Source organism: Danio rerio, chromosome 10, assembly GCF_052040795.2.
Source record: "Danio rerio strain M-AB ecotype USA chromosome 10, GRCz13ab, whole genome shotgun sequence".
NCBI lineage: Eukaryota > Metazoa > Chordata > Actinopteri > Cypriniformes > Danionidae > Danio > Danio rerio.
Genome location: NC_141030.1, coordinates 17,044,974 through 17,057,298, shown reverse-complemented (window position 1 = coordinate 17,057,298; position 12,325 = coordinate 17,044,974). Strand labels below are relative to the sequence as shown.

General features: G+C 36.4%; 1 protein-coding gene across 1 annotated transcript; it reads left to right on the top strand.

Annotated features, from left to right (window-relative positions):
* The first annotated feature begins 232 nt into the window (after window positions 1-232).
* Window positions 233-9,664, top strand: spp1 (secreted phosphoprotein 1). The gene is given in 8 exon segments (NM_001002308.2): window positions 233-313; window positions 1,256-1,326; window positions 1,458-1,514; window positions 1,842-1,898; window positions 4,945-4,995; window positions 5,158-5,202; window positions 7,757-8,053; window positions 8,818-9,664. Coding segments are annotated over 7 exon segments (918 nt in total). The 5' UTR covers window positions 233-313; window positions 1,256-1,272; the 3' UTR covers window positions 9,175-9,664.
* Window positions 9,665-12,325: the final 2,661 nt, after the last annotated feature.

Below are 12,325 nucleotides of genomic sequence, written 5' to 3'. Positions count from 1 at the left end.
GCATATACATTAAATGGTAATAATCACAACATGTCTCAGGGCACTACGGGATCTGTTTTTTTTTCTGCTTGTCATGAATGTTTGCATTGCCTGGCCATCTAAACCACAGGAAGAGTGGGAGCAAAAAAAAGGTGGGACAGCAGCGGTAAACCTCATGACATCACAAGCTCCCCTGCCATTGGCTGCTTCCAGAGGCAACAGGGCTTAAAAGCCAGCCAGGCACCCCTCACTTGCATCAAAAACAGGATCCCATCTGATAAACGGGAGCTCAGTCAATCCTCAAAGATCTCCACATTTCTCCAAGAGAGAGCAGGTAAGTCATCGATCTCTCAGTATGTTTCTATCTGTCAGGATGTTAAAAACGCTTTAAGCATGCAGATGCTAGAATAAGCTTTGAGTTTAGTAGAACATTTTGCAATTTAAAAGGGATTCACAGCACATTTGGGCTATTTTAAAAATAGTCTGTGCAGAAAAAGTTCTTCAATTCCAGCTCCTAAATGTAAATACAAGACTGAAGTTATGAAGACTTTTAATGATTTCCAACCGCAGTTTATTATAGGCACAGATGATTAACATGAACTCGACAGACGAAAGAGGAAGCTGCGGCTATGGCGCATAAAGGCCTCACTAATTTGTCAACTGACTCATTCCAGCGACACAACCACTAAATTAAACTTCCATACAAAAGAATAATAATACTGGCTGACTGACATGCTTCGTGTTCGGCGCTACACTTCATATTTCCTTTCAACGCCACAAATTTCAGGCCCAGGCTCTCAGCGTTGAAGATCCTAATGAGAAACTGAGCCTGGAGCCAGAGGCGTGCTATTTCTTGGGACTGCGGCTGAGTCTACATATAACTTTGGGAATTATACACCAGAGTAGATCATTATAGGTATAGCTAAACACACACTACCTCAACTTATACTTTCTGAAATGTCGCTGTATAGCTGAAAACAAATGAGATGTTTCATGGTGGGGACTGGAAGGAAGTCTTTGCCAATTGCCAACATGTTTGAGAGTGCCCTTAAAAGGAATGCTTCCTTCCGAGTCGGTTTGCCTAAAATGCGTAAATCCCAAAATAATCTCACTCTCGAGGCAGTTTATAGTTGAAACAAAGTTGGAGCAAAGCTGCACATGCAATGTTAGACACTACCATGGAGTGGCTGGTTTTACTTTTAACAGCCTTTCAAAGATGCATTTATAAGGTCAAAACTAATTTAGTTTTTCTCTCTCTGTTTTTCTTCTGTTTTAGAATATTTTGCACACAAAATGAAATCTATTATTGTTTTAACACTCCTCGTCGCCACAGTCTTCTGTGTACCTGTAAGTTCACAATCAGTTCTTAGCTTTAAAGCTTGTTACATGTTTATTTCTGTCCTTTAATGCATATATATACTTATTATATACTTACGTTTCATACTTATATATACTCTCTCTCTCTCTCTCTCTCTCAGGTGAAGCGCTCAGCAAGCAGTTCAGAAAGCTCAGAAGAGCTTGTAATTGTTCAACGGGCAAGTATTTGATTTGATTTGGACAGAATGAAACCACACTGTTTAAAAAGTACACACTTTATTTTGATGGTCTTTTTTGTTGAATTTAGGTTTGCATCTAAATGCCAACTAATTCTCTTTAGATTACAAGTAGACTGTTGTGGTTAGGGTTAGTGTAAGTTGCACTTGCAAAGTTTCTTACAGTCAGTTAAATGTCTGTTAAAGGAGCAGTATCAACAGATATTAAGCTGACAGTCTACTAATACTCAAATGGACCATCAAAATAAAGTGTTACCAAAAGCACTGTTATCGCAAGATCTTTTTTAATAAATGATTTTTCTTCTGCAGCCACCTCCTATTCTTCGAAAAGCTGCTGCCAATGTGTTCCAGGTTGAACCTACACAGGTAAATTCCATTCATAAATTACTTAAAAAGGCACTTTGTTTTTAAAGGAATAGTTAGGACGCAAATTATTTATAGCAGTAAAGATAAATATAAAAGTAAAATGTTTGTACAAATGCACATGCTGTTTTTTTAAAAATATTTAATACAAGCACCCACTGCTTACTCATTATTGATAATTATTGGTCATCATTCGGGACAACTGTATTCTATAAATGAATCCAACTTTAATATTCATCTGGATCTTGTGACTTAGATTGATATTGACAACTATATTATTATTTTATTATCATCCTCTGTCTATTCATCTTTGTACAGTGGTCAAGAGAGCTCAACGCGATGTAACGTAAAACACATGCAAATCGAAAAAACACCAGCAAATTAAGAAAATATCTTTATCGGTTTGACAGCACACATTCTCACAACGCAAACACAAATAAAAAACAATGCAAATCCTCTCAAAACATGCATATTTTGATCTAAAAAAAGAAGAGTTGACTGCAGTTAGCACATTAAAAAGCTGCGAGAGCGTCAAAGTAGCTGGAAGTCATTCATTTTCAATGGGAGTCGGTGACGATAAGCGATAAGCGTGTGTACATCGGTGTGGTCTTCGAGGAGAGTTGAAGTCAAGTCAACTTTATGGTAATGAGCTATGACGCGGTTTGGCGGCAAGCAATGGTAAAGTCAAGATCAGATACAGGGCCGGCTGGAAGTGCGATATGCACATCAATATAATAGCTTTTTTATGACGCTGCATTAAAATTAGTCATATTTTTACTGTACTGTGATGGTTGGGTTTAAGGTGGAAATGGGCGTTAAAAAATTACATTTATTGGGTAATTTAATTGATAGCATAAATAATACTCGGTACAACTAATGTTTTACGTTATTGTGACGTTTGGGTTAGGGTTGGGGTGGTGGGGGTAGATGTTAATAAAATACAATAAATGGGAAATGTTAACTTCCGGCTGCAACCATAACCGATCTAGCAATAACCGCAAGCAATCAGAATGTAGTAGTCCAGCGCTTGAGAGTAGTCCAAAAAACACAGTCCTGTGAACTTTGGTTCCTACCACAGTTGCTCCCAAGGGCTTAATTATTGCGATCGCCGGATTTACGGTTATTTAAGATGTTTTCTGACAGGGACATACATTAAAAGGTCACTACCGATTAACTGATGTGCATTGATTTTATTATTTTTTTCTAAAAAAAAGCAGGAATCTCATGCAACAGAACAAAACAGTACTGCTGCTTCAGAATATTTCAGACATATGGAAAGGTGGTATCATCACCTTAGAATAATAAGTTTTTTTTAGAAGTTGTTTACATTGGCATTCCATACTGTTTGCTATGGAATGCAAAAACCTTGAAGCTCAAAATCTTAAAATCATTCAGAACGCAGATTAAACCTTATTATTCCACGGTGAAAGTATATTAGATTGGTGGAGCAAAGCCACAGCACATGCAACAACTTGATCTTCCATTGTTAAATGAATTTGCTAAAAAGTGCGCAACATTTTCATGATTGAAAGCTTTTTTTATGTGGGAAAAAATGGCCGTGATTTCAACGGTAAAAAACTGTAAAAATGCTACAGTATAAATCCGTAACCTGGTTAACGGTATGTTTCCTTAATATATACGGTGAATAACCGTAAATTGACTTTCCCAGAATTCCCTGCATGGCACATAACTTTTTATGCATTTGGTTGACATTATTATGGATCTTTTTAGTTGTTTCCCCATCAGTTATGTACATTAGAGATTTATATTACATCTGATGTTGATAAACAATGTTTATTTCATGACTTTAATTTTATGCGTGTTACCATACTGGTGTTCAGTAGCTGTGTGAATGACACTGAGCACCTTATATATGCTTATACTTTTTTCTGCTTGTGGAAAAAGTTGATTGTGATGAGCATTGGCTCATTATGTAACTTCCTCATTACCATTTTTTTTTTACAGTAGGGGGTTTAGTGATATGCTGCTACGGCTCCTTTAAATACGAGATGCTAAATGTAGCAAATTTTGATGCTCTCGCCAGAGCACTGAAGGCAGACAGCGTTGTCGCCAGGGCGGCCAGAGCAAACTTTGACTTTCTCACCGCCTTTGGTTTGAACACACAGTAATATATAGTGTCCTTTCTATCATTAGCCTACTAAGAGCTTGAATTTTTAAATATTATTTTTGACCTTGTTTTAATCATTAATAAAGCATTGCGAATTTGTTTTCATCACCTTGAAACTATAATTAGTTGAGGATGTCAAGTTAATTTAGTCATCTTATATAAAGTTTCAGTTAATCATTAGTTTATGTAGGGTAATAATATGCAAAAGTAAAAGTAATCAGTTAATGTAACAAGGGTGTTAAAATAAACAAATAAACACACAAAAAGAAAACTCACTTTTCAGGTCATCTAAAGATGTTTTCTTAATTTGCTGGTGTTTTTATTCTGTTTGCATGCATTTTCTTAAGTTACATCATATTGAGCTCTCTCAGCCAACATACCTTTTTGTACCTTTTCTTTTTACACTGGAACACCTAAAAAAACATACCAAAAAAGATTTTCCATACCAGATGAAAACTTCCACAAATGCAAATCCACATTGTACATGTGTTAAATCAGTACTTTAAAAAATCATCTGAATAAAGCATACGGTTTTCAACTTTATTTACCGAATAACTGATCCAAATGAGGTTTTTAACAACTCACAGTTCCTCACGAAATCACTATTATATTCCGTAGGAACATTACAAATTGAGTAATTAAACATCTTTATTTACATTTTTTTTTTTTGCATTGTCAGTAAAAAACGATATTTTCCACTAACAAAGATAAGTCACAGCGCATTGTACAATTTAAGGGTGAATAAATGATAGGTGGATTATAGTAATTAAGTTGAACTATTCTCTTAATGTCAAAGTGCTTATATAAGCTAGCATTTCAGAGTTATTTCAATTGCTATTCAAAAAAGGATGTGGTAATAGCCACATGCATAAGCTGTGTAGTATTGTGTTATTTACTCTAAGGTGTTTGGTTGTGTTTCAGACCACGCCAACAGAATCGAATGAAAGCACAGACAGCGCAGATGACACTGAGGTAAATGAAGACTCATCCCCTGACCACATCACACGTCAATGCACTCCCACAACAGCCAATAAAAGACAACAGGCTCTAAAAATACCTTTCCGCTGGTCTAGACACACTGTAAGTGACCCTGCAGTAAGCCTCACTACTGTGTTTTTTTTTTTGCATTTACAGGAGGCAGATGAGGAATCTGAAACAGATGAGAAGGAAGAGGAGAATGTGAGTGACTCTAATTATGCTAAAATACTTACTAAACCATGTTTTTTTATTATTATTATTTTATAATTAAAATAAGGTCATGATTTTTTTTTATTTCAAAACACTTTGAAGTGCCAAGGTTATGGGTTTGAGTCGTATGATTTTGACCATAGGACTTGTTGATGACCTTGAAAATACAAGGGCAGGAGTTTGAGTCCCATTACCTTAGTTTTGGATTCCTTGGTTCAATTCATCAAGGGTTTAAGACAAAACCAGTAGAAAGGCTATGGTCATGGGATCAAATCCCTTTTGCTTGGCCTTTGGATTTGTTGAAGACCTTGATTTAGTTCAACAAGGGATCAAAATGCCAAATGCCATTGTGATTGTTTTATCAGTTCCATGGAAAGCAGGAATTGATAAAGTAATTAGATTTCCATTGATTTAATGGTTTGTTAGCAATATTTGGCCAAGTTACAACTTTTGAAAATCTGGAATCTGAGGGTTCAAAATAATAATAACCAAGATGATAATGGCCTTTAACCTCCTAGGGCTTAGTGACCACATACGTGGACAGCAAATTTTAGCTTTTAAGTGGCTATATAAAATACCTTGAATGTTTTATATTTTGTTACAATACTTACAGTGTCATCCTGCAACTGTTTTGCAGCATATGAAATGTCCCAAACACTATATTTTTAACTGTCCAAAAAGGAAAAATATGTTGTGTTTACTCTCTGATAGTCAAAACATGTTCTAAAAAGTTTATATGTTAAATATGCATTACAAAACAGTCTGGAAAAATGGTTTTTATGTAAATTCGGACCACTAGTACACATATATGGACATAATTTTTTTCTAAAGATACATCATATCAAAAAATGATACTTGGGTTTTTATTCTAATTAGGTTTCAATAAGCCCAAATAGCAAAGAGAACAAAAAAAAAAAAAAAAATACATGTAAAAAAAAAAACACCTTGGGCCTTAAGAGGTTAAAGGTGTCTATATGAAGTGCTTAGCAGTGCACATCACTAAATAAAAATAGTTTTTATTGTTAAATAGTTCAACAGTAGGAATTTTACTAGATTTTTTTCATGAAACATGATATTTACTTAAAGGTCCCTTGAAATGCTTTAAAATGTGCATTTTATTCGATGTTTGTCTTAATCTCACCTGAAATTTGAAGAGAGGGCGGGACATAGAATAGCCCCTCCCCTTTAAAAACAGCCAATAGCATTCAGTTTTTCTCACAGCTGTGCCAGTGAGAGAGGTTGAGCTCAAGCGCATCAAATGTGAATCATCTTGAAGCTGGTGGGGCATATCAGATAGAAGAGAGCTTTTAATTGGTTATGATTTGATGAGAAACTGAGGTGACGTGAGTAAAACTGCTCATCCATTTAGGTGTAAGCAACAAACTGCGAGCTATACATGTTTATATCAGTTTTATATCTTCTAAATGTAAATTTTGTCACTGTTTTGGTGCACACTAGCTTATAGATATTCTAAAAATGAATAATACTGATACTAACATTTATTTTAATTTCATTGGAGCGTTAATATTCTAATGAGTTTTGGCATGAAAGAAAAATCCAATTTTCAGGCTTTTGCCTGAAATATACCTGTGCAATATAACACTGGCTTTCTCACTCAGGATCACAAATTAATAATGTAAGTGCATGCGCGGTAAACTTAAGTCCCTAACTTCACATGAATAATAATTTAATTTATAGGGTTAGGGTTAGAATAATAATAATAATTCTTACATTTACATAGCGATTTCCTGGATACTCAAAGTGCTTTACACATTGATGGGAATTTTTTCAGTCATCCACCTGGATGACTCGACGGCAGACATATTGCGCCATGTTGCTGATTGGTGAAGAGGAGACAGAGTGGTGAAAACTTCAATAAACACAATGGAGGTCATGTTTTGATGTCAGAACTAAAGAAATCAAGAAGCTTTTCTTCCCAGAGTTATTTTTACTACCCTAATAATTCACAAGTATTTGGTCAATTGTATTTTATTGTGTGCAATTAGCATAACTACTGTCCCGACCACACCTGATCACTGATTAGTTTTTGTGGTCTCCTTCCACCCTACGAGAGCAGATGGACTATTTACCGAAAGGAATCTGGCAATATATTGAACATTACCAGATAATTGGGCTATTTAGACTGAATGCAAAACAGTCACAGTGAATATGATTCAAAGATTCTTTTATGTTTAAATCCTATCCTAACAATTCACAATAAGGGTCACAATTAAGAAAACTGTAGCTAGGAAGAAGCAGAGAAGGACTGCCACTCCAAACATGGAAGCGGTTAGACTTTGATTAAGGATTACCAAAACAGTTTTTTCAGTAAATTAACTTGGACAAAATAAACATAGTAAATTGTGATTTTACATAGACTTTAATTTCGGATCCTGTAGTAAATGACAACATATTTGATTTGGTAAGAAGCAGGATTTTCGACCAGTGACATTTCACAGTGTTGCTACCCAATGTTACTGTAGCAGAGAATCCACAAATGTCATATTGTCAGATATGTGGCTCATTCATTTGTGTTTTCTGTTAGGAGACTGACTCCAGTGAGAGTGAATCTGGAGAATCTGATACCACCATCATCCCAGTCACAGTCGATCCCACGCTGGGTCCCATTATCAACACAGGCCGGGGAGACAGTTTGGGCTACCCTAGCGACTACAAAAAATCCATCGTCTATGTGGACGCAAAAGACTTTGAGAAACTTCCTTCACCATACAAATCCTACAGCAGTGACAAACTGGGCGGCTTGACATTTGTGAGCAAGAAGACGTCTGCCTATGATGATCAGAGCATCAATGACGTGGAGAAAGAGATCACACTGTACAAGGTAAAGAGAAGGGTTGCTTTATCTTTGTAAAATGTGTTGACAATATGTGTTTCAGATTACTGTAGTGGTTTTAGCTCAGGAGTAGTCAAATGAATGAACTAATTTTAGCTCATCCTTAATGATTCTCTCTCATATACTGTATGTATAATGCAAAAAAGTCCAATTTCTTCCAAGAAATCAGATTTCTTCCAAGAATCAGATAAGATACCTTAAAATTAAACTTCACTTAATGGACAGTGTCAATCCATCTCAACTGACCACTTGTGACTGGATCACAACTAAAACCCCATCTTTTCAGAGAGCACCCAAACCCCAATGAATAAAACCAAGAACCAAGACCTCATCACACACCAACCCAAAATACTATAAATGCTGAGCGTGCCTCTCATAGGTGAGTGGGCTTAACAAACCACCCGCAGAAAACACACTCAATCATCTCACTGACACATTAACCAACACAAACACTGTGCATTTAAAAAATGTGTTTCACACAGGTGAGTGGGCTTGACAAACCACCTGTAAAAACACTTTCACTCTCTCTCTCTCTCTCTCAATAAAAAACAACTCTAGCACTTAATTCTCTGCGCAAAAACAGTTTCTTTGTATAACTAGCACTTCTTGTGTGTATTGCTTCTTTTTGTTTTTGTTCGCTGAATGCTTCCTCAATCAAACAAAAGCATCTAAATGACTTAATGTAAAATCACTAAAAACACATTGATACTTGCAGAAAAAAAGTGCCCAACCATTGTTCTTTTGCTCCTCAGGCTCTCCAGGTACATGATCTGGAGGACGGGAACACCAGCACCTCAGAGATAGACAACATCGAGGCAAATGAGCGCCAGGCTGCCCTGGGAGCCCAAGAGATTGTTCCCGTTGGGGACCAGGCAGCTACAGAAGAGGGGGCAAGTGCTAGGGACTCTCCCAGCGACAGCGCCAGTGCAAGTGCCAGCCAGGAGGAGAATGAAGAAGAGTCGGATAGTGAGGAGACCACAGCGACGCCGGGAGCTGCAGACAGCGAGTCCAACTCCTCTCAGAGCACAGAAAGCACAGAAAGCCAGGAGAGCGACTCAGATGAGGAGACCACTCAGACCACTGAGGCCTCCATCATCATCGTAAAGTAAACACAGCCGAGCACAAATCCTCCAAGGGCTGTCGACACAAACGAATGCAAATGTATACTGGTGCTTGGTGATTTACTCATGCTTAGCGTGAGTTAGACGACAGACGGCAGTGCACAAAGATGCAGCTCATACACTGAAAAAAAGATTCATTGGATTTACTCAATTTGTTTAAGATAAGTGGTTGCAAACAATTTATTTGGCCTAATTTTTAAACCAATTAAATTTTGTAATGTTCAGCTAATTTCATTTGTTTAAATTCGGCCCATATAAATCATTTGTAACCACTTACCTTTAAAAATGTAGTAAATTCAGTGAATTATTTTTTTTCAGTGTACGAGCTCTCGAACTGCTGCCAAACTTGTTCAGATGCAGTTTCATCTCAACAATGTCTTCCTGTTCATTGCACATTTATTTACAATCTTAATGTAAATGTAATTTTATACTGCTCTATGTAATGATTTATCATTTATGAATAAATTTTGTCCAATATGAACATCGGAGTGGTTTTATAAATCTACTAAGAATATACAGCACAACACTGCATTGTAAAAATAAATGCAGCGTTCCACACAATTCACAATTTTCCCAATTTAACACTTTTAAAAAACTTAAGTGGATTGAACATAAAAAAATTAAGTCGTCCCAAGGCGAGGCGGTGGTGCAGTAGGTAGTGCTGTCGCCTCACAGCAAGAAGGTCGCTGGTTTGAGCCTCAGCTAGGTCAGTTGGGGTTTCTGTGTGGAGTTTGCATCTTCTCCCTGCATTAGCGTGGGTGTCCTCAGAGTGCTCCGGTTTCCCCCACAGTCCAAAGACATGCGGTACAAGTGAATTGGGTAGGCTAAATTGTCTGTTGTGTATGAGTGTGTATGGATGCTTTCCAGAGATGTGTTGCAGCTCGAAGGGCATTCGCTGTGTGAAACATATGCTGGATAAATTGGTGCATCAATCTGCTGTGGTGACCCCAGATTAATAAAGGGACTAAGCCGAAAAGAAAATGAATGAAAGTTGTCCCAATGAAATCTCAGGAATTGTGGGGTTTGAGCTCATTTTGAAGTAGAACAACACAAAAATTATTTTTTTTTGAGTGTAACTGATTCTCAGCTGGTACCAAAATGGCAAAAAATGTGCCAAGAGAATCTCTCCCACTCCATTAAACCACAGGCAGATTGAACTGTTGATGCAAGGCAGGCTTTTGTACTTTGCATCAGCAAAATCTGAATTAGCACTAGGCAATATTGCAAAAAATAAAAATAGAAAAATCACAATATCATATTTCATATTATATTCATTCGACATCAATAATTATTTTTTAACAATCCATTTAGATATATTAGGATTTTTTACCACTTTATTTTAATTTACCATCATTACTAAGGCAAATAGTTTTAGTAGTCAGAAACAAAATATATAAACAACATATCTCATCCATTTAGAATAAATCAACATAAGTGTCAAAGAGACTCTTAAACTTGATAAATAAAATGTTACAAAGCATGTGCAAGGGTAAAGTGTGAACACTGAACAATCAAAAAAACTAAGGTAGATCAACAACTGTAAGGTGTGAATAATAATGATACAGTAAATCTCAAACTCTGTAAACAAAAGAAATTATGATAATCAATCTGAGCTTTCAAGTAAAGAAACAAACATCATTATTTAAATACATACTGCAACATTACAAATTGTGAAATTGAATGACTATATTACCCCCTATGCTAAAAACTTTCAGATGGGGTGCTAGTGGCTAGGATGCACAACAAAAGAAACCAAAAAGTCACTATGGCAACATCCTTACATCATTTTTTATTTACAATCTCCTCACTGCTGCTATACGGCACTCATTTTTGCATGTGTTATCATACTGATCTGAAGTGTTTTCCTTGACTATTTACAATGGGCTATGTGCTTGCGCTCCCCTGGCATCTCTCGTAACTAGGCACCCATCAAGCATTTTTTAAGAGGATGACAAATGGAAAAATCATTTCTGTAGCTTCGATGCAAGTTCATGAAGAAAAGTAAAAAGCGATGCATGGTTTAGGTGAGCTGTGTTTGTCTGAGGTAATTAGTCTGCTGTTATTACTGAAATGTGTATATTGCATACAAAGTGTGAAGCAGATTAGTTAGTTCTACTTACATAAGTGCGCCATGCGCTACACAAAACTATAGCGTTCATGCCGAAACTTCATACCAGAGGTTGCGTTAGACTTTCTTATTGTCCGTCATTTTGACAGAGAAGGTTGTAAAATTTCCATCGTAACCTATTATTGATCGTCATTTCATTTGCAGACTTTCTATTTCTAAGGACAAAATAAATAATAATAAACGTTTATCGACAGCAAGAAACAAATAATAATAAAAATGAATAAACTATTTTGTAGTGCACAAGAACATCAATATAAAAACAATAAACCTGACTTCCTGGCTGCCAGTTGGTTGGATTGCATTTTTGTCTGTTTGTTCTTCATCTTCCACTGCATCACTTCCTCTTTTTTCACCGTTATCATAATATTACAGCTATTTGACCGTTTAAAAAAAACTTCTCACATTCAACTGCTGTGACATTTTTGCAACTGTACGCAGCGGTGACAAAGAGGAGACAAAACAAGGGCAATCACCATCACCTGGACAGGAGTGGGAATTACAGTTAGCTACAAATTACAATTGATCACCCTCAACATAATCCGTCAAAATCATGGATCACCTTCAGATTTTTCCATCAATGACAGAAAATATTCGGTTAATGCAACCTCAGCTTCATACAGAATCTTTTTTTTTCAATCGATATTGACATTGATGTTTGGTCAGTAAATATCGATATTTATTTTATTGCCCAGCCCTATTTTGAATCATTTAAATGTTGCTGCAGAAATTAAGACTCATTAAACCAGGCAAACATTTTCCAATTTTCTTCTGCAGTTTTGTTGAGCCTGTGTGTTTATTGTAACCTTAGTTTGTTGTTCTCAGGAGGAAAATCAGCTGTCTTGACTTTCAGCATCAAAGTTTGGTGTGTTATTTGTTCAGAAACGCTCTTCTGCAGGCCTTGGTTTTAACATGTGATTATTTGAGTGTCTTTCTATCATTCAACCCTTACCCTACAGTAAGTCCAAAGAGCTTTTACTCCAACAAGACATTTTCACCCACACTACTGCTTTC